A 22,935-nucleotide genomic window follows, 5' to 3' on the forward strand; every position below is an offset into this window, starting at 1 on the left:
ATAATACGAATTATTAAAATATAAATCAATTAAACCTAGTTGGCTTAGCAATTCTCTGCATTTAAGGACTAAGTACCTTGAATTTAATAATACTCTCATCGAGATTTCATTTAACTAGACTTATAATTACTCCTTTATATTCCTTGCCACTCCGGGCTTACAAAAACACTCTTAATTGATTATAGTTATTTTAATACTACAATTTCAGAATCATTTTTATCCATTGCTTAAAGATATAGCTGAGAATAGCTTTGGCCACCGTCTTGTTACTGTGATAAGACACTGCGACCTAAAGCAACTTGGGAAGGAGAGAGTTTATTTCAGCTTATGGATCCACATCACAGTTCACCCATCACTGAGGGAAGAAGTCAGGGCAAGAACTCAGCAGGAATCTGGAGGCAGGAGCTGATGCAGAGGACATCAAGGAATGCTGCACACTGCCTTGCTCCTCATGGCTTGCTTGGCCTGCTTTCTTTCAGCACCCAGGACCACTAAGCCAGGTAGTGAAACTGTCCACGGCGAAATAGGTCCTCTCCCATCAATCATCAATCAAGAAACTGCACCACAGTGTACCTACCTCACAGCTCAATCTTGTGAGGGCATCTTCTCACTTGAGGTTCCCTCTTCTAAAATTCAGCGTGCACCAAGTTGACCTAAAGCTGGCCAGCATAGTCATGGTGGTTAATTTTTTTTTTTACATTCCAGTAATATTTATCTTCATACTTCTCAACATGAGTCGAATGAAAAACAACCATGCTTTTGCTTATTTTAATAAATTGTGACTTAGTAAGAACTCCAAGAAGCATATTCCTGTTTTCAGGTGCTTTTGTTGTTGTTATTCTTGGGGTACTGGGAGTTCATCCTGGGGCTTACTTATCCTAGGCAAGGGCTAACCCACTGAGCCACATGCCCGGCTTCTGGGTCCAGCTCTAAACTGTAACGGTGATTCAACCCACTGAAGAGGTAGCAACTCGAGCAGCTGGTACTGTCTGAAGAAAAGGAGGTCCGAGTTCGCTGTTGCACCACAGCCTACTTGCCCACTCTAGTTGGCTTCCTTTTCAATGTTTATTATAGCCTGCTTTTAATTTCTTTTTTTATTTTAATGCCCTTCTTGGCTATCTGCAATGCACGCTTATTGAAAACCTCCTGAATTTTCATCTTCGTCCCTCAGCCTCCAGTCTGCCTGCCCCAGTGCTGCCGGGGGAAGCTCCCTTCTGCCCGCGTCTGATCTGATGCAAACCTCGGTAAAGACTTCCAACAGCACAGCATACAGACTAGTGACACCAAGCGAGCGATCACTGCTGTGTGTGCTCCTCCTCTCTTCTCTCCTCCCTTCCTAGAAACCCCATTCCATAAACTTCCCCACCCTCTTCCCAGTCTCTCCAGCCCCCCCCCCCCCCCACTTTCCCGGATCCTGCAATGTGCCCTGCAGACTAGCTTGTTTCTGCACTCCTACCTAAAAAACTTCCCTGAGATCTTGGTCTATAAAATCCAACCTCTGCAAAGAGGTCACATTATCTGGGCCCAAAGTCCTTGGCTTTGAGCTGCCTGTATGTTCTGCTTCTTCCTTTTCTCATCAGTCTTCTCACATCGGAATCATGAAATCCCCAAACTTTAGTCATCCTTCCTTCCTCGTGCCCCTTATTGCATCACAGCTGTGATGGCCTTACCTGGGTACCAGAGAACATGAGTGCGGCCGCTTTTGATTATTCTCTTTCACACTTGTTTCCTTCTGTCCCATCACATCTGCCCTTGACTGCCACGGTGATAGTCCTAAGAAACATCCGGTTGCTGTTGCGCAACTACCACATCCTAATAGTGTTACGCTTTGTGCTGTTGTGACAAACACCTAAGAGAAACTTTTTGTTTTTGTTTTTGTTTTAATGTGTTTTACTTGTAGTTTGGAGACTTTGGTCCCTGGTCAGCTGCCTGTGTTGCTTTGGGCTCATAGGAAGACCGAATATCCAGGGAGGAGTAGAGCAGCTCACTTCTTGACAGCCAGGAAGCACAGAGACAGAGGGTGAGAGGTAGGAGAGGCTGGAGATACAGTCTGTCTGAGGACATGCTCTCAGTGACTGCTTCCTTCAGTTAGGCCCCATGTCCTAATTTCCACCATTAACCTTTGATGCCTTCAGATTAGGATCTTGTCAGTAGACAAGTAGAGGAAGTTAGAGGCCTTATGACTTATTCATCAAAAGTCCCACCTATAAGATCCTGCTGAATCAAGCATTCTACACCAGAGACTTTTAAGGGCACTGCTCATGGAAACGCTGCTCACAGTGTCTTTCAAACAAGACAGCCTTTACCTGCCAATCAAAATGAAGCCCCTCCTCCAAGGACTCTTGATCTCTTTTACTAGGTTGCACTCATTCTTTGAGCCCTCCATCCCAAAGCTTGTATCTTCTGGCATCCTCTATATCTCAGTCTCCATGTTTATTGTCTACCCTATGTCCCGGTATAACCTTACCAGTCAGTGTGTTCTTCTGTTTTGGAACTGACGTAGCCCCAGTCTCTAGTAAAAGAGGACCATTTGATACACATTTATTGGATATAGTACTGTCAGATATCCTTTTAAGTTTTTTCATACGTTCCCTTCTGATTCTGAGATAAAAACCCAAATGTATAATAAAGCCCTGCCAGGAGTTCAGGTGAGCTGCTTCCAGACTCCTCCAATAATCATTCTTCAAAGACGTCACCACTGGGTTCAGTCCCTTGACCTTCCAAGATGAGCCATGTTTTCAGCCCTCTTGGGAATGTTTTTCCTACCTCTCTCTCTCTTTTTTATCCCCCCCCCCCATGGGAAAAAATTACTTTTCTCTAGCAAAACCTAGAAACACAAGCTCTCTCCAGGGTCTTCCCCAGTACTGAGAATCAGCACTACTCCCTTTGCTTTAGGCTGAATGCCCCTGTTGCAGTGTTGGCCACATTGACCCATGCCTGCTGTGCACCTCACACCTGTTCTTACAATTACATCTACTTCATCTTTCTTGTCTCCTCCACAAGTGGCCACAGGGTCTATTGCAGTATTAAATGATCAGTCGATTAAACAATAGGAAAGAGGAGATGTATGTGTGTTGCATCATGTACAGGCGGCCCCCAGTTATACAAGGTTAGAGTTTGCATCTTTCAACTTTATGGCGGTGTGAAGGTGATATGTGGGGTAGAAACTGTACTTTGAGAATTTTGAATTTACATCTTTTCCTTGGCTGGCAGTGCCGGGTCACATCTTCTCTGGCAATGCTGACAGCATCAGGGGCCAATCTCTAGTAAGTCAGTTTCAAGGGGAAAATAGCAGTGTTTCGCAGTTTTCTGTATGGCTAAGGAGTGATACCTAGTAGGTCACATGCAGTCAGTGAGTCTGGTGTTTAATGGCATTTTAATTAGTGGCAGCTTATCAGGATGTAACCCCATCCTCAGTCTAAGAGCGCCTATAGTTGAGGGTCTAAGTGCCCTCTTTATTTTGGCATGTTCAAATCATTGCTGTCCTCACCCCCAAAACTGTGCCTCCCCACTGTGTTCCTCGTGTTAATAATGCAGGTACCATTCTGCTGAGCTGAGTCTGGGAGTTAAGAATGCTCTCTCTCCTGAAGGTCGCTCAGGCAGTCACATGACCTATGGGTCGACTTTGTTTCCTATATACCTCCCTGGTGCATTGATGGCCCTTAAATCCTGCTACCCAGAAACTGCCATCTAGTCATCTGTCACCAGTGTGACTACCACAGGACACCACCTGGCACGAAGTTGCTACCACCTGCATTTGTGGGGGAAGGGAATGACCTATGTCAAAAACCATGGTGAAAGCCCAACAGGAAAACTCTCCAGAAACACGGTCAAGCTATCAGGGCTATGTCTGATGCAGGAGACCAGAGATCATTTTTATGAAGGCAATGTTGGAAGACATATATCGTGATTTGAATTCACCACAGCTTTAGATGTAATTCTTTCTGGGAGGTTGATTTCTTTTCGCTGCCCAGGAAGTTAACTTATCACTCTTATCTTAGACATTTAAGCTGGAGCATACTTTGGTTGCTGAAATATGTAAACTTGGAAGAGATTGTTTTACTCTATAGTAAAAGAAGCTGGGTGGTTGTGGCCTTTAGGGGAGGTCCATAACTCTTCTTTATGAAGGACTGGCAGTCTCAATAGCCTTGTGTCAGTTGGCCTTCCGCTATTATAACAAAATACCTGAAACAATCAGCTTATAAAGAGGAACATTTTATTTTGGAGGTTCCAGGCCGTGGCCAACTACTCTTCTTGTTTGGAGCCTGCAAGAAGGTAGCAAGTCATGGGTCTGATGGTGGCTGAAAGATGCCAACCACCTGGCTGCCGGGAAGCAACAAGACAGAAGGAAGGTCTGGAGTCCCGAGGTCCTGTTCAAGGGCAACCCTAGAACTTCCTTCCAGTGGACCCCACCTTCTCAAGATAGCACTAAACTTAACGCACCGGACTTCGGGCGAACACGCCAAATCCAAACTATAGCAATGCGGTTATTGGTATCAGTCTAAGTGTTTCCTAAAAAGTCTCCCAGTGCTCATGGCTAAGAAACATTTTAAAGCAGGACTCCAGGATAAAAGAAAGTGGGGGAAATTATAAAAATCTAATGAAAGTGTGAATGATTTTAATATTGCCCATTTACCACAGGAAGGGGGCCACTCCTTGCCCAGATCTCAGTGCTTCGAGGTTCTGAATACGGCAGCAGGGCACTAGTAAGTGGCAGGCAGTGGGTAGTAGAGACAGGGCACCAGAACAGACAGCAGATGGATATTTCCTTCCTCCCTTTTTCTCAACAAACGATTCTTTGGAGGTTACGTCTGCCATATATTGATTGAGAAATTACCACATTGGCAGTTGCTCCAACTCTTGTGTGAGTCTTCAGTCAGTCTTTTGGGGGGGAATTCTGTCACCTCCTAAGTGAGCCCCTGAAATATTCATCTCCCTTCCCTGCCAGCTTATCAAAGACTGCACAAATTCGATTGAGGGTGGGGATAGTGCCTATATAATCTTACCTACTCAGGAGGCTGAGGCAGGAGCGTTGCTTGAGACTTGGAGGTTGGGGCCAGTCTCCATGTCACCGTGGGAGCCTATCTCTTTCAATATTAGCACATTTGGTAAAGGTGTCCTAGAGCTCTAGGGTTTGGCTGACTGTCCCCAAGCTTCCAGAACACGTTGGTATGGCTTCCATTCCAAAAGGCAAACGGAGCTCAAGTCACGTGGTTTGTATTATCTGTCACCATGGATATTGCAGGCCATCTGTGAGGCTCCCATTTTAACATTTTCTCCCCCTTCTCTTTATTTCTATCACTTTCTTGGGGAAAACAAGCTGAGGAAGTGGAGAGGCTGGCAGCGATGCGTTCAGACTCTCTGGTCCCGGGTACACACACCCCGCCCATCCGGAGGAGGAGTAAGTTTGCCAACCTGGGAAGGATTTTCAAGCCTTGGAAATGGAGGAAGAAGAAAAGTGAGAAATTCAAACACACATCAGCAGGTAAGGTGGCTGCTGGCCTTGTTTCTCATGGGATGTTTATTGAGTTAACCTCGGTATCTTAATTTGTAGGGTTTTGATTAGCACCAGCTGCCTGATGCAAAGCAGAAATGCCAGCCTTGGAATTGCTCTCACCTTTAATAATTCCTAATATGATAAGGAATTGCTTTTAAGTTTCAGCTGCTTTCCTGTCGCTCACAGGGGTTTTTCTTTTCTCTTCTTGGCTATTTTTTTTTAATTAAAAAAAAAAAAGACTGCTTTTGTTTGATCTATAAATAATCTGAACTTGGAATTCCACCTTTTCTATAATTGAATACTTTCACTCCAGCCTTGACAATCCGTTTCTTATTATTCACCCTGGTTTTCAGTGCTCCAGTAAAAGTCAACACACAGCAGAAAATGACTTATGTCTGGTCGTTGGTAGATAAGATCAGGTTATTTCATGGAGGAAGAGTCATGAATAAATTATTCTTGGACAAGGCAGAAAAACAAAGAATGGACGTGGATCCCCACTGCAGTGTGAAGCTATCCATGCGTTTCGTAGCTCTGTGGCCAGCTGGGAAACACTAGGGGAGAGAAGCTGAAGGGCAAGCTGCCACTCCTGGAGCCAGACTGCCTGGGTTCAAGTCCAGCCTCTGACACTTGCTGGTTATAGGAGCATGCTTAGTTTATTTCCCTGTACCTCAGCCTTCTTATTAATAGGACACCAGGGTAAGAATCAGTACTTCACACAAATTTTTGTTTGTGGAGACTTGATAAGCAAAGCAGCTAGCTGTTTTTAAGTACGTGAAGATGTGGAGAGAAAGCTGTATAGAGAGTGGCAAGGTGTTTTAGAGGAGATGGTGGGAAATCTGTGTAGATTAGATTTGGGTTTGTTGTAGTCTTGGGTTGGTATATCAAAATACTACCCACTAGGTGGCTTAAACAAGAGAAGTTTATTTCTCACAGTCACAGATGCTGGAAGTCCCAGGTAAAGTTGCAAGCCATGTTGGTTTCCCTTGGAGACCCCCTGGTGGGCTGGTCAGTGATCCTCATCTCACTACGTACTCAAGGACCTTCTTCTTTCTATGTGTGCACAGAGCAAATGCTGTCTGGGTGGGTGTCATCCTAGGGGTGTCATCCCAGCTTATCAGAGGTCCCATAACCTTAACTTCATCTAAACCTAGTGAGTCTCCAAAGGCCCACATCTCTACCTGCGTGCTCACTGGGGCTTAAGGCTTCCAGATAGGACCTTAAGAATAAAACAAGTTAGTCTGTCCCCCATTGTTTCCTTTTATGGATCCCATCACTCCCTGAGCTCTCTTCCAGGCTTTTGTTTTCTTCCCCCCTTTTCTAAAACCTCATCTTGTTCTATCTCTTCTCCACCATTGCCTCTTCTCTGTGCAATGGTTGGCAGTTACTGTAGAAACACAGAGGTCAAAGTGCAGATAATCAGTGTTGGCAGAATGCTCAACCATAAGGGTTCATCTATATCACACCTCCCAAGCCGCAGGGAACATCACAGAGGAGGGGGTGGATAGATTGTGAGAGCTGGAGGTCAGGGAGAAATAGGATGAACCGGCCGCCTCTGTACTTGACAGGGCCACTGTACACATACATGAGACCACAGTAGCTGTGGTTACCCACAAAATACTGTCACAAGATCTGTTGACACAAAATCACAAGACTGTTGACATCCCAGCATGGAGCAGGGAAGGGCTCGTGTCCATTTTAAAAAGGAAAAATAAGTGGAGAGAAAACCGAAATGAAATGTATTCTGTAGGCAACATCAGGCAGAAGACACCAGAACAGAAAAGGAAATGGAAGAGCCCTCTGAGAACCTATTGATAGTTGTTAGCTGATGAGGGAGCCGGTTATCTTTGAGGTTGTAGCCCCTGGTAGTTGCCCGTGCTCCAGGAGATGACTCCGTACCCGTGTGTATATGAGCAGTACTGACTGAACTCAGTGAGCTACCGTATAAAAAAGAGAGAGAACATGAAGCTAGGGTTGAAGGGTATAAGGATTGAAGGATAGACCTAGAAGAAGTTAGGAGGAGACAGGTATGTGGATATGGTCACTATACATTGTGGGCATGAAAGAAATTCTCCAGGAATTAATAAGAATATTAATAAAAAATAAATAAAAGACATGGTTCTTAGATTAGAAAGTAGAGGATGCACTATGGGGCATCTTTTTACCATGATAGATGGATGAGCACACCACTACTGAAGCTATTCTGCTTTATTTCAAATCCCATGTTTCACCTGGTAGCATCCTTTCTCCTTAATTGGATTCAGAATGTCATTTATTACTTTTTCAGAGGAAAAACCTTGTGGGCTAGTCCTTAGCCCAAAGGGATAATTTGACAACATAGGGATAATGAATGCAATAAATTGTATATTGATATAAAATTGAATATATTAACTTTCCTATGTTTAGATAAGTCATAAATACAAAAAATGTACAAGAGGATTCCTAGGTTGTGAGAATGTGAGCTGGTCAGCCATTTTCTGCAGGTGTGCATATATTTGTCTTGTATGTGTATGCTGTTAAAGAAAATTGCACTTATTGAAACTGGTGAAGACAGGCTCCTTCAGAACTCTCACAGTAGGTAGACAGCCTTTGCTGTGGGGTCCTTCAGTCAGAGAGAGAGTTCAATTTTCACTCTGAAGTTTCATACATCCTGGGATGCTGAATGAGGCTGAGATGAGGGTGAGATGAGAAGTGGGTGGGTAATGACTAAGAGAAAACATCTTTGGGAGTAGGAGAAATCTTGGCTTAATCAACCGAAGATTTTTTTCTGATAACAGGACTGGATGATCAATTATCACTGAAAAGAGGTATAGTATAAGATAAAGAACCCCATTGGAGACCAACATTGCTCATGCATTAAAGATGGAGGATTCTGGCTAAAACTGAATGATGCAGAGAGAAACACAGAAGCCCCAGACCTTTCCCAGTCCCCTCCATTGCTTCCTGATCAGTAGAGATGGGAACAGGAATCTGCTGTACGCTCCTGTTGCCATGGAGCCCCTGCCACCCTCCCCACCACACTTCCTCTCCCGCTGCCAGCCTCTCAAGTTGTTTCTCATCAGGTGTTTGGTCCCAGCAGCTAGAAAAGTAACTAATACAACACTGATGACATTTTCATTAGCTTTGACTGTGCATCCTGGCTATGGACAAAACTATGGGATCCACCCTGGGTTGGAATTTAGCCAGATGAGTAAAAAGAGCAAAAGGAAAGGAAAATAGAGTATTTGTATTCATGTCCAGAGTTCCGTAACCAGTTACCATAAATTCGATGGTATAAAGCCACACAAACGTGTTGACTCACAGTTCAGAAGACCAAGATCTACCATCAAGGTACTAATAGAATTGGCTCCTCCTGGCACTCTGAGAGGGAAATTCTGTCCCTCCTTCCTGCTGCTGACCATGCCAGCCCTGTGCTTTGTTTCTGCCTGTGTCTTCAGCTGTTTCCCTTATGTCTCCTTGGGTCTCAGATCCTTTCCTTTCTCCTACAAGGACATTGGATTTAGGAATAATATTTAGGAATGATCCCATTCAAAGATACTTCTGAGGCAGGCATGGTGCCTCACACCTGTCAGCACAGTGCTGGAAAGACCTGTTACATACTGAGTACCAGGACAACTCAGCCTACACAGACAGACCCCATTTCAAAGCAACAGCATCAACAAAAATACTTTAACTTTGTTGTATTTGCAATTAGCTTCTTTTCAAGCAGGTTTTCACTCATGATCACTAGGAACTCTCATGGGTCCTTTGGAAAGTAACAAAGGTTAAAATAGGCATATAGGTTAGAAGAGAGCACTCCAGTAGACTGGCAGGAATTAGAGAAGCCAATAGATTTCAAGTCCCAAAGAGGTCAAAAGAACTTCTGATTGTCAGCGAGGTTGGCAGCCAAAGCAACTGGAAGGACAGGTGCACATGGAGACAGAACCCATGTCCTTGAGTAAAGGGTCCTCAAGATGCTACTATATGGAAACAAGACACACTGAGACTATGGTGTAGGCTCAGATACCTGCATATCTTATTTGTAAAATTCACTCTGATTTACATGACTTATCAATCACGGAAGACAAGAAACTTTCATTGTCAGCTACTACAGGACTAACAATTTCTCTTGACAATGCTCTACTCTTTTTCCAACCTGGGATGTTTTAGTCCACCATCTTTCCAAGTGACTGAAGCACTACTGTTTAATTGAGTCATAGACATCAAGGGTTGCTCTCCAGTCCTTTTCTCCTTCTATTAGCAGACACTCCTGATACAAGCAATGGTATACTTGGACAGCAACTCCCAGAGAGTAGTCACTGCCTGGCTGTTTCCCTCCCACTTGTGAGTCATGCTGGCGCTCAGCCGTACCCAGACTACAGCAGCCAGAAACAGCAGCACTCCATTGGTAGGACCCAGAGACAATCCACTTGCTTTTGCACATGGCTTTTCTGTGCCAGATGATACATAGAAGGACAGGATTTGAGGACAGGATATCATAGGAACTCCCATAAGCTGAGAACATCAGCTTCTCCTTGGGCTCCTGAGCCTAACATTTGTTCTACTGAAAGTGTTTCTTATCCTAAAAGCCTCCAGTGCAGCAGCAGCCAGCCCTTACCTTGGCCTGGGAGGCAGTGGCTTCATCTTACTGCTGGATGCTCTCTTCCCACAGAGCCAGACCACTCAATCCCTTCCAGCAAGCACATATCTTTAGATCAAACTCCTCAGATAGAGAAGACAGTCTATAATGGCATGTTAGATTATGCCTTTGAACCTGGTACTATATACAGACTTCTGGGCTCTTCTGGAAGTCTGTTACTGATGCTCAGGGTGGCAAGCCCCTGTGCTAATCTCAGATCACTAATTCTACTTTACTAGGAATTCCTAGCAAGCCACATGATTTAGGGAAATACATTTGCAATTCTTTGGGGACAAAAAAAAAAATCAAACCTAAGATCACATGAAGGCATGTCTTGGCCTCCCTTTGTTGTGTAGCGTGGCAGCCAATAGGTAGTAGATGGATGTACCATCCTTTTCCATAAAGGCAAGCTCTGAGGACCATCACTGGCATGAGCCTTAGCACCCTTGTTTTAGAGTTCCTTAGTGTCTTGGTTTCCCTAACAAAGTAACAGTGTCTCTCCTTCCTGAGAACCTAGGTTTTTGGACTTCTGCAAACCACAGAAATTTTAAAAAAGGACCCCAACTTAGCAGACTTCTTTTGTTGATGTACAGGCCATTGTCCATGAAATTTGAACAGTGAGGTCCTGAGGGAAGAGCAGATAATAGGTCTAGAAGGTGTGGGAATGTGTATGTGACATGTGAGAAGATGCACAGACCCTCTGAGCATCTGAGCCAAGGACACAAACCAGGTGGTAACAACTCACCCGGAGAGTTTACTGGAGAATAAGATGGTTAATCGAGGAGTAAGACGATGGAGACAAGCAAGTCTCCCCTCCTGGCAAGCAAAACAGAGTAGCACAAAGTCCAGAAAAGAGACAGAAGTTTAAACTCTGCAGCCTCCAAAACAAGTTATAGATTGAAAGGAGTTGTTGGCTTAAAGAGGGTTTGGAGGGAGAGAACGGGATTTGAAAAGGTGGATAAGGGACCATGTTGAACACTCTGATGAGGGTATGTTAAAGCCTGGACTTTATCCTAAGGTAATAAAAAAATCTTTGAGAGCTTGGAGAGATAGATCAGCAGTAAAGTGATTGTTATGCAAGTATAAGGACCTGGGTTTATTATAATCACAGATAATCACAGTAGGCAGATCTCTGAGGCTTGGTAGCCAGCCATTCTGGCTAAATTGGAAAGCTCTAGGACAGTGAGAGTCCCTGTCTTAAAAAAAGCAAGGTGAGTAGCATCCAAAAATGGTACCCAAGATTGACTTCTGGCCTACACGTGCGTGCGTGCGTGCGTGTGTGTGTGTGTGTGTGTGTGTGTGTGTGTGTGTGTGTGTGCGTGTGTGTGTGTTTGCGCGCGCGCGCACGCATACAGACACACACACACACTTTCAGAAGACTGCACTGCATTTTTTAAAATGTCAGTCTCTACACTATGGGAAAGCTTGGCATGGAACCAAATGTGGTTTTCAAGTTTATAATATCACACCATCTACATATCTGTTTGTAATGAAAGAAAACGTACTTGGGATAGAAGTAAGATGACACCTCATTACTGCCACATTAAATTGTCTTATTAATTGTTTCTATTGATTCTGGTAGCAAGCAAACCAGTTAGCAGGTGGTTTATTATACTGTTGGGGAGAAAGGAAGACAGACTAGACTAAAATAGTGACAACAGCAGCTGATGACTATGAACAAGCCAAGAGATATTTAGGAGCCAGAGTGAGCAATATTGATTACAGATCAAATATGGAAGAAGGGAAGAGTGAACTCCCCTCGGACTCCTTGCTCAGCAGTTAGATGGCAGGCTGTTCCCTGTGTCAGATGCCCAAGGGGCGGCTTCTAGGTAAAATGATCTATTTGGTGAAGTGCTGACTTCCACGTGTTTTCAGGACATCAAATGGAGGGGACACTGGGGAGAGACACTGGGAACACAAAGATCTGGTTGAATGTCTATCAGAAGTCATTGAAAATGTCTATCAGAACTCATGGGTGCCTGGGCTATCCTTGAAGCCATGATATATAAACTGGAAAGTTACTTGGAAAGCAGAAGGAGGTTGGAGCAGTACTTGAGAAACCTGGCCTAGACGCCAAGGGTAGGGACCAGGAAGGCAGGCAAGGCTTGGTAGGTAAAAGAGAAGGCCAGGAGGAGCTGGTGATGTCACCAAGCCAGAGCATGAGAGTTGAAGGAAGGAGAAAGGTGAACGCTGTGAGTCCTGACACTAGCTTGGGTAGTATCTTGAATTTTCACTGACAGCTCACCATTCATGGTCTTTGAAATACCATGCTGAGGAAGCTATTTGGCTGGAACTCAGCATACAATTGACAGTGAGCACACAGAGAGGAAGTGGATTTTAAAAGTTCACTCAAGCCAAAGGAAAAGAAAGAGGACAGGCATTGGAAGGCATCTTTGTTTAAGGTTGGTCAGAGTGTAAAGCGGCCTTGTTTGCTTTAATGTGGTGTTTGTGCATCAAGGGAAACTGAAACATCCATGGAGTGATTGCGACGCCAAGGAAATGCCACTTCACACCTCTTCAGGGCTCGTGCTTAAGAAAAACAAACACACAAATAAGTGTCGCCATCTGGTTCCAGTCAGAAGGCATCGCATCAAGTCCAGTAACCTTCAGCATCTGGCTGGGTCACACATCCCCTGTGGTTGCTTGTTGGGAGTGCACCATCTGGTTTGATCCTGAGCGCTAAAAATAGGCAGAAATAAAAAGAGGTCAAGCATGGACAGGCCAAAAATGTTCTTCCTTGTGTGCCCCGTCTGTGACCCACAAAGGGAGTGCCTAAGGTTTACAAGGTAAAGTGGACCTGTGGGGTGTGAGGGGGGTAAAGGCTGTGGAAATCAGTGCCTTTCGGTACTGGCTAATGAAAGATACAACCGTTGCCTCTCAGTGTGACATTTATCCACTGTTTTTGCTTATAATCCCCAAACTATAAAATACCTTGTTTCCCTTACTGTCCCAACAAGAAGCAGAGAATGTAGGTGCGAAATATGCGTATTTTGAACTGAAAGTCAGTCATGTCAGACAGTTTTGTGTTTATATTTTCTTAGTTAAAAAAAAAGAAAGGAGAAGAAGGTAGTTAATGAAGGAAAGAAAGGTCATGGTCTTTGAAGAATTTGGCATCATTCATAATTGCTCTGCTTATCACCTTTTATATGTAGATTGGGCTACATAACAGCACAAACTGAAGCTCTGTTTGAACAGCATCGGGTTGTCAATCTCTGTGTACCAATATATCCCAAGATTATTGCCTCAAAACAGCAACTAGCATCATTCCTTGTGGCCAAGAGATTGACTAGGCTCAACTAGCAGGCTCTCCTGCCAGTCTGTTAGGAAATCTCCTACACATTTGGAAGCAGATGGACTTGGAGTCATTTGGGATACACAGGGACATGAGCAGAGCTAGGACTAATCCCTTTCCATGTAGTCCCAGGGGCTTCCTATGTAGTCTTGTCTTTTGGTCTCTCCAGCTGGCAGATTTAAGACATAGATCCAGAAAGCTGGTAAGATGGCTCTGGGGTTAAAAGGGTCTCCTGCTTTCAGAGGGGACCTGTAAACCTGGCTCTAGCAGGTCCAATGCCTTCTTCAGGCCTCCATGGGCACTCATGGATCTCTGTCTCTCTGAGTCTCTGTTTCTGTCTCTCTCTGTGTGTCTCTGTCTCTGTCTGTCTGTCCATCTCTCTCTCTCTCTCTCTCTCTCTCTCTCTCTCTCTCTCTCTCTCTCTCTCTCTCTCTCTCACACACACACACACACACACACCTAAATCTTTTCTTTAAAGACAGATTCAGAGCTGATAGAGATTCACAGCCATGGTGTGCTCATGGTTAAAGTATGTCACAACCTAGAATCACCATTGGAGCAGAATCAACAAGAGTTTGGATACCAGGACTGTCTTTGGAGGCCTACTCTTGTTCAAGGTGTAACACACAACAGCTGCCCTTGTATTCTTCCCCTCGAAAAACAAAAACAAACAAAACAAAACAAAACAAAAAACTCTGTGCCCCCACTAGGATGTTGGCAACAGCAGTAGCTCTGTTGTTTCCTGTGTCATGTAAAACAAGCACAACTCTGCCCTGGCCTTGTGGACATTAATCTTAAGGCAGACAAATGTGATGTTATCTTTATTGCTAGCACTGGGGCCTCAAGCACGCTAGTCAAGAGCTCTGTGACTGTGACTGAGCTACACCTCCCCGCTCTTCACATGGTACCGTGAGCCATACTTGACAGCTAGAGAAACCTGGTGCTCAGTGATCCCCAGTTAAAAATTGCAAAGCTGGCATTTGTCTTGACTTCTATAGCCTTACAAACTAGATTACGTTTCAGATGCATGAGCTTAGGAATTTATAATTCACTGCGCTTAGTAGTGGAATTTCACTGTTTTCCTTTTCTGACATATTTTTATAAAGCTGAAAGGTGAAGGAAGAGAAACGTACTCATGGACACAGACACTGAAAGAAACAAAGGGGATCTTTTGTAAGTGGGTTTAAAGGCAATTTAAAGGGTAGCCAGAATGTGGTTGCCCACTTCTGTAATCCCAGCACTGGGAAGGTTGGGACAGGAAGATTATTGGTTCAAAGCCAGCCTAGGTTGATTATGCAGTAAAATCTTTCTTTTTTTTTTTTTTTTTTTTTTTTTGCTTTTCGAGACAGAATTCCTCTTGTAGTCCTGACCATCCTGGACTCACTTTGTAGACCAGGATGGCCTTGAACTCACAGAGATCTGCCTGCCTTTATCTCCCTGAGTGCTGGGATTACAGATGTGTGCCACTGTGACGGGCTGTAAAATTTTATCTTAAAGAAAATTAAGAATAATAAAGACATATGGTAACATCTTACACATTTAGAATGTAACCCACAATGTCTACTTCAAAGACCTACACATGGTAGGGGATCTAGATTTGTTGAATGGTTTAAAAATAACAAATTAATTGAATATCCCTAATTGGAAAAATCCAAAAATCTCCAGTGCTTTTTTAAGATTTTTAGTTGAATAGTCTAATATCTGAAAATTTGATTAATGCACAGAATTAAAAATATATAATATTGCTTTAATATTTATTATATGTATAAAATACACATGAAACCTAAGTATGTTTATATTTGTGCTCCAGTCCCCAAGATACCTACTTCATTATGTATATGCAAATATTCCAAAATTTAAACCACTTCTGGTCCTGAGCATTTGGGGAAAGGGATACTTCATTTATTCCACACCATAGCCAGTCTCATAAAAGGCCACTACCTTTATGTTTGTGTTGGAATGCCACCTTATTCTTCTGTGTGGTACATGAGATCAGTGGGCTGGGTAAACAGGGGCTTATGGAGTGGTCAGTAAATAGGGAGCTAGGAACTCACAGAACTAATCCTTTCTTTAAAAATTATTTCATGCATATGAGTGCTTTGCCTGAATGTGTTTATGTGTATTGTGTGTGACTAGTACCCACAGAAGTGAGAAGAGGCTGTTAGACATCCCAGAACTGGAGTTATGGATGGTTCTCGAAACCAAGCCCCATTCCTCTGCAAGAGTATCAAGTGCTCTTAACCTCTGAGCCACTTTTCCAGCCCCCACAAAACTAACACCAAAAATGGGAACAAAGAGTTTGTCATTCATCCTAAGATGTTTGTTTGACTATGGACTTCCACGAGTAGAAGCTGTGTATCAGGAGGTGATCCTGAACAACGGACAGAGGGGGCACATGGTAGTAGAGCCCAATTGTTGCGTTACCCAGGGCAGGTCACACTTGATATGGCGGTGTTGTCTTGTCTTTGATATATGGATGAAATCAGCACATCGTAAGGTTGCTGTGAGGATTAAAAAAGGAGACTCTAAGAGTACCTTAAGCAAGGAACGTTTTGTTTCCCATCATTTTTCTTGTAAAAGTGTGCATTCGGAAAGCCCAACCCCCGGAACAAGGAAGGGCTTCCTTGTAGTATCTGCACCTGAGATGCTGCTCACACTCTTAGGTCTTTGTAATGAATGGAGCAAGCACAGTGGTCCAGAGGAAGTGTGCCTTCCTGTGTCTCGGTTCGTGCTTCACAGGCACAAACGTGAATGATAGAAGATGCTGTAGGAGGTGGGCTTGGCCTGGGTTTCCTTCTGAAACTCTATGGCAAGCCAGAAGGCTCAGAAAGAGATAGTACATACGCAGAGCGACTATTTGCCTACTTTCCAAACCTGGACAGTTGATTTGGAAGTAAGTCGGTTTACAACTAAGTCCAGAATGAGAATTACAACCCAAGCCTGGTAAGGAGAAGATGGGAGTGTGGTCCCATAAGCATACACGCTGCCAAGTCTGAGGCCAGTAAAGAAGCACACTCAAGAGAAGATCAAAGGTTTGATAAGGACTGATACCAGAATATTAGAGTAGCCCATCATTGCACCCCCCCATCAGGGAAATGAATTCAGGACAGTGAGGGTCCCTTGCTTCTTTACAGAATGAAATGTGCTTGCAGCCTTCATCTCACATTTCCTCCTCTCCCTCTGAAGCACTTCCGCAGAAGGTCTTGCCTAGGGAGTCCGTCCCAGTGTCCCCTTGTTCCATCAACATGTCTCCTACTCCCAGAATTCTTAGTTGCTATTGGCTTCAGTTCCATCAGAAAGTCCCAGTGACATTGTCCCATCCATGCCCTCCTCTCCATGACAAATGCCTCTCACCCTCTATGGTTTCAGCCTAGGATTTTCCTGGAGTATTTCTACGATGGATGGATACATTGTTTCTGTTTGTTTTTAGTGAAGGTCTCGTGTAGCCCGAGCTGGCCTCAAATCTACCGTGTAGCCAGGGACAACCTTGAACTCCCGAACCCCCTGCCTCCAACTCCCAAACACTGGGATTACAGATAAGCACACCCACTGCCAAAGCTGATTTACCCAGGATGGAACTCAGGGTTTTGCCTGTGCTAGGTAGTCACTTCGCCAGCTGAGCTACATCCCCAACACAAATGCCAGTCTACAGCCCTGTGTTTCGTGATGGCACTTCAGAGATGGTCTCATGAGATTCCATCTTCCAATGGTCGTTGCTGGCATTTCCTTCTCTGTCAGTATCTTCTGTAGTGTTTTCCTAACATGGTTATTCCACAACACAATCCTCAGAAGGTATGTGTTTCCTTTTAAAGGAGGCTTGGCTTGGTTCACCTCCATCATCCTTCCCCACCTGCCTCCTCCATTGTTGAAATTCAAAGCTTAGATTTGAATCCTTTTGCAGATACCACCTCTGCTTGGAGACCAAGCTTCTGCAGGGTACCAGATGAGCCACTCCTCATCTATTGTCTGTTGCTGATGCTGTGGAATGATTGAATTATACAGAAAAGAGATTAATTTTCCCCTATAGTTCCGGACCAAAGACAAAGGCCATTTCTGGTGACAGCCTTCTTGCCGGCAGTCCTGAGGAGGCAGAAAGGACCATGGGATCACAGGATGATGGGACAGGTGCCCCCCAATGGCTTTCATTGAATACCCTGTCTGAAGATGATGCTTTAACCCATTAAGCTATTCAATTACTAACTGTGTAAATGAATTCTCCCATTTATGGTGGCAGAGCTCTCATTGTCTCCTAGAGGTCTCACCTGGTCTGCCCTCTTATTGTGATACAATGAAGACTAAATTTCAATGTTTCAAAGAGAAGTAAGTTTGTAGATGTTAAAATGCCTCATTTGAATCCTCACAGGCTTCCCTCCCAGGGCTATCTTGACTCCATAAAGTGAGTCATTCTTACTTTGGGGACATCTGTGGTGAATCAGGTCTCAATTTTATTTTCACATCCAGGCTAATTACTGACGTGCACTTTCCTTTCTCGCCTCTCATTTAATCCATATATTTATCTGGGTTTCTTGCATTTCTCTGGTGATTTCCTCTTGAATTATATTCACTGACTCTTAAGAATTTCATTGTTATTAAACCCTAGTTGTACCAGCAATGAGACTGATGGCCAATAGTTGTGTGTCCCCTGTATGACAAATACTTAACCAGCTGTGGTGTAACTTTCCTTGTCTGTGGAATCAATTACTCCTATTATCTGTTTCATAGACTAAGATAATGAGGCTCAGGAAAGGTCAATAGCTTGCTGGAGAATGGTAAAACCTCAGGGGATTTTGATGCAAGCCCAGCTCACCTCTGGGTCTTTTGGGCTTTCCCTGGGAAGAGCGCTGTGGTGTGGGACTTGAAAACGTGAGAAACGGAAAGGTCAAGACCCTGAGTATCTAGATAAGTTGATTTTAAATATATGTAAATTCAGGAATCTGATCCTGATAATTAGGAAAAAGAAATGAGTATTATAAGCAAGACTTGCCAATGCCAGGGTTTCTGAGGCAGAGATAACTGCGGTTACCCAACGCTTATCAATTTGTAGTGACAGGGTGTTTGGGGGTAGATTTTGCTGGTTCCCTTGTCAATGTGTAGGAGACAACAGGAATGACATCTGACAATGAGTCGATTGTGATCTGGGCTTGTTCCACTCAAACAAATATTTAGTAACCTTAGCATAGAGGAAAGTGGACCACGAGGCCTCAGAGGAATCAGGGTTCTTAAAATGAGTTCTAAAGGTCTGCCTTCTTGATACTATCCCAGGGGAGCTGGGGCCTTGATGTGGAAATGTACATCTGTAAGGAATGAGGGAAGAAATCCGTACTTAAAGAGCCTGTGTGTCTGGTGTGGGAGAAAAGGATGTGGCTGATCATTGCATCAGCTGCTCCTCCCTCACCCCGCCCTCTGCCAAATTTTCTTACTTAACACAAGTGGTATTCCAAGTGGAATTCCAAGGCCCTCTAGTGATACTCAGAGGTCAGGTGCAAATCTGGGCACCAAAGACTATTGTGGTATTCAGTATGGTTTTTCAACTTGATCCAGTGTCAGTTCATAAGAAATGACTGTCTCTTCTCTGCAATGCCAGCCAGTCTACATCCTCAATAAAACTGCTCATTCTAGGTCACCAAGAAGAGACTCGATACCCTATGAGCATATACAGGGGGAGGAGGTCCCCTTGATTCACGGACATAGGGGAGGGGAGTAGGGGGACGCAGGAGGGAGGGAGGAATGGGAAGCTACAAGGGATGGGCTAACAATTGAGATGTAATATGAATAAATTAATAAAATATTAATTTAAAAACCTGCTCATTCTATAGCACCAGGGGCTGTTCTCTTCTTTGTGTGAGGAACCAGCAGCGTGCAGAAGCTGATACCCAGGCCTTAGTATCATTGTCAAGACAGGAATTGTCAATGCTTTCCACCACACAGGAAGTGGTCATTGAACATCATGCTAATTGCATTCCCAGGTATTTCTATGGAGATTATAAAAACAGCTAGAAACTTAACTGTGCAGGCATGTTTTGTAGGAACATATTCCCGTGCAGGAGAGAATGCTGCAGCTTCTCAGTTGTAGCTCAAAAGTCTATTTCATGCATGGATGGCTGGAAAGATTCGTTACCAGGAAGTCTGCCAATCATAGTGACAGTGATCTTTGCCTGCCTGGTAAATGGCTGAAGCATCTTGAGAGCAATCTGGGCCAGATGCTTACAGGGAGATAGGGTAGTGCATCTTCCTCCCATGGCTTTCCTGTGTGGTGCCTTCCAGTAACGGACGGATAACTAAATATTACGACGATCTACCTGTCCTGTTCATCACTATCTGCGTGTTCACCCCTGCCATAATTTTGCATTTAAATTCTAAACAAAAAATTTGGGACTTCTTTTTTAAGTTAGCAGACAAAGCGATGGGTTTTGTTATGGCACCTCACACACACATGCCATGATTTTTCATGACTCCCCTCTTTTCTTATAAACAAAAGTGATAACGGACTGGCAACATGGCTCAAAGAGCAAAGGTACTTGCTGCCAAGCATGATGACCTGAATTTAGCCCCTGGGACCCACATGGCGGAAGAAGAAAGCAAACTCCTGGAAACTATCCTTGGACCTCCGTTCACGCGCTCTAGCATATAGGTGCACACAGAACTGGAGAGAGATACAGAGAAATAAATGTTTAAAATTTTGATAAATTCCATTAAAGCTTGAAAATAGAAAAGAAATGCGTCCTTAAAAGTAACACTCTCAACTTGAAAGATGACAAACGCAAGGCCAGCCTGGGCTACACAGAGCTGATGAACAGCCTGAACAACACAGCAAGTCTGTCTCAAAATAATAATAAAAAGAGCTAGGGATTTTTGAGCAATTGCCTTGTTTGTGCAAGCCCCTGGGTTCAGTCCTGAGTTGTGTAATATGTACATAATTTGGTAAATAAATAAATGAGAATTATTTATTTTTTAAAAAAAGTAACACTCTCACAAAATCCTAGCGTTTTGCCAGCACGTATACAACATGCATACTGTCCCACTGGGAGTGGCCTCCTGAGCTACAGTAAATGGTGGCTTGAGCGAATGTGTGGGTGCTGGGAAGCTCACCCAGGTCCTCTGCAAGAGCAGCAAATGCTCTTAGCCACTTAGTCATCTCTCCACCCCCTAATTTTTTTTTCAAATCTTTAGTTTTTAATTTGACATTATGTTGTAACAGAAACACACATTGCATGATATGTTTCTACTACAAGCTGACTAAATTGTTGATTGTCAACAATCACCATAAATACAGAATACTCCCTCAGCGTGAATGATTATAAATAACCCTGCCACTGTCATCTGCGTATAGCATTGATTTCTTTAGACATTTTTTTTTTCTCTTGGAGATGGAAATAGAAGCCAGGTTCAAGGGTTCGTTGCTGTGTGAATAGCTTCACGGCCTTCCTTGCCATAAAGGTTGCAGTAATTCTCACCCTTGCTGTGTGGACAGTAATGACTTCACACTCAGCAGGGTGGGAACACAGCGATGCCGGGTGGTGTGAAGTGAATGCGGTTAGTGAGAAATCAAGTACAGGAGATGAAAATGTTTCCCTGGACCTTTCAGCTTTCCATAGTCGTCCAGAGAGTCCTCAGGGAAGGTGGGCTTGCTAATCTCCCTTTGGATTCATTTCTTCTTTTGTATTTTATTTGAACCTCCTCTGTGTGTGTTGCATTGGACAACCAGTTTTCTTACATAACTTGGTACTGCCCACAAGAACTGCAGCTCAGAAAGCATGAGGTTTCTCAAGTGTGGTGGTGGGGCGGGGCGGGAGTGGGGGGGGGGCGGCAAATACTGGCTATCCATGCCAGTCTAAGCAACAACAGAAGTGAAAGGGACAGTATGTAAATCATCTCTGAAATGTTTACTTTTCTCCTTACTGTGGCAAAAGAGCTGACAAACAGCCACTCAAGGAAGGAAAGGTTTGTTTTTCCTTGCAGTTAGGAGGTGTGCCTCATGATGGAAGGGAAGGTGTGGCGACAGAACCTTGAAGCAACAGGTCACATTGCCTCTGTAGTGGCACGGAGAGATAGATCAATGCTTGGGCTCAGTTGGCTTTCAGGCCAGCACACCAGTCTATGGGGTGGAGCCACCCGCCATTAGGTCCGGTAGGGGTCCTGTCTTCCTACTTCCTCTCTGAAAACCACCTCACAGCTGTGTGTCTGCTAGCCTTTAAGTTGACAATGTAGTTTAACCGTCATGGCTTCTGATGATAGTATTAACAAGAAAAGGAGTACTGGAGGAGACAAACTGATTCCTAACAACCCCTGATTTAAGGTGAAGGTACATGAAAAGTCTGATTCCTTCAACCAATGACCAAGCAGTATATAAACAAGGCATGGCGGGGCTGGGACCACTGGGAGCCCGGCTTTGCTGGGACACCACATTTAAGGCAGAAGGGGACCACAGAGTGAAGCATAGAAGGGACTACATCAGGCCTCTTCTTAGCACATGAGGGATTCCAGAATTTACAGATCACTGTGAGAGGGTTTAAATAGAGCATTAAAGAGAGCTTGTGTTTTCACTTCAAGAAAGATTGTCTGGGCAAAGAACCCAAGTTAGCAAGTCAAAGAAAAATGCAGCTGTCCCATAAATATAAAGAAGGGCTCGCTCTCGTTTATAATTAAAGAAACACAAATTGACGCTAGTGCCACACCAGTTTTTACTTATGACTTTGGAAAAAATAAACGCAGTATGCCAGGAGCCCTGGAGTCTCTGCAGGTTGCTGCTGGCAGGAGGGATCCACACGAGTACAGTGTAGCGAGAGTGAACAGTGTTGTCAATGTGCTTTTCTTTGACCTTGAGGTTTATCAGCCTAGCAAAGGAGGAGGATCTAGCCAGGAAGAACATTCTAGACAAAGGACAATCAGTGCCGCGAAGTTCCAGATTTGGGAAAGGTTGCATCCAAATGGAATTATAAACTGCCAGGAATTTAACCTACATGTGTGCTTGCAGAAATGGAGAGAAATGGGTTCTCAAGGTTGTTCATTGCAGATCGTTTATAATAGAAAAATGTAGGAAATAAGATACATGCTGTAAGTGGAGGGCTGTTATATAAATCAAGATCCTGGGCTGGGAATCAGCGTTATAGTCGAATAGTTGCCTAAACCATGGCATTTCTGCACAACAGATTAGCATCACGCTACAAAAACATCCAAGGAAGATTTATATCTTTGGGAATGAAGAACACTACACAGGACTCTGTTAAGTGGGAAAAACAAGATGAGATACAGAACAGCACTGTGCTATGGTGCTGTTTGTATTGATTTTAAAGAGTAGATTACAGACATATATACAGATCCATTTTTAAATAAATGTTTTTCTAAAAATATGGAAGGAACATTCTAGAGTATAATGGTATGGGGGACTAGAGATAGGTAATCAGATGATAGGAAATGGAATTATTGTCATGTACATAAGTTACCACTATAAACAAATAGCAAATGGTGCTTTATCATTGAATTCTCGCCACTTATCACCTTTGCCTGACTCAGTCTTGGTCATCAACACAT

The 22,935-nt window shown here is 43.8% G+C and overlaps 1 protein-coding gene across 5 annotated transcripts in view; it reads left to right on the forward strand.

Annotated features, from left to right (window-relative positions):
- The window catches only part of Phactr1 (phosphatase and actin regulator 1), a 462,087-nt gene that overhangs the window by 270,851 nt on the left and 168,301 nt on the right, over positions 1-22,935 (forward strand). For all 5 annotated transcript variants that reach the window (XM_051170504.1, XM_051170519.1, XM_051170512.1 and 2 more), the window contains one exon: positions 5,321-5,485. In XM_051170504.1, coding sequence (XP_051026461.1) covers positions 5,321-5,485 — 165 coding nt within the window. The remainder of the gene's footprint in view (positions 1-5,320; positions 5,486-22,935) is intronic.

Source organism: Acomys russatus, chromosome 3 (genome assembly GCF_903995435.1).
Source record: "Acomys russatus chromosome 3, mAcoRus1.1, whole genome shotgun sequence".
Classification (NCBI taxonomy): domain Eukaryota; kingdom Metazoa; phylum Chordata; class Mammalia; order Rodentia; family Muridae; genus Acomys; species Acomys russatus.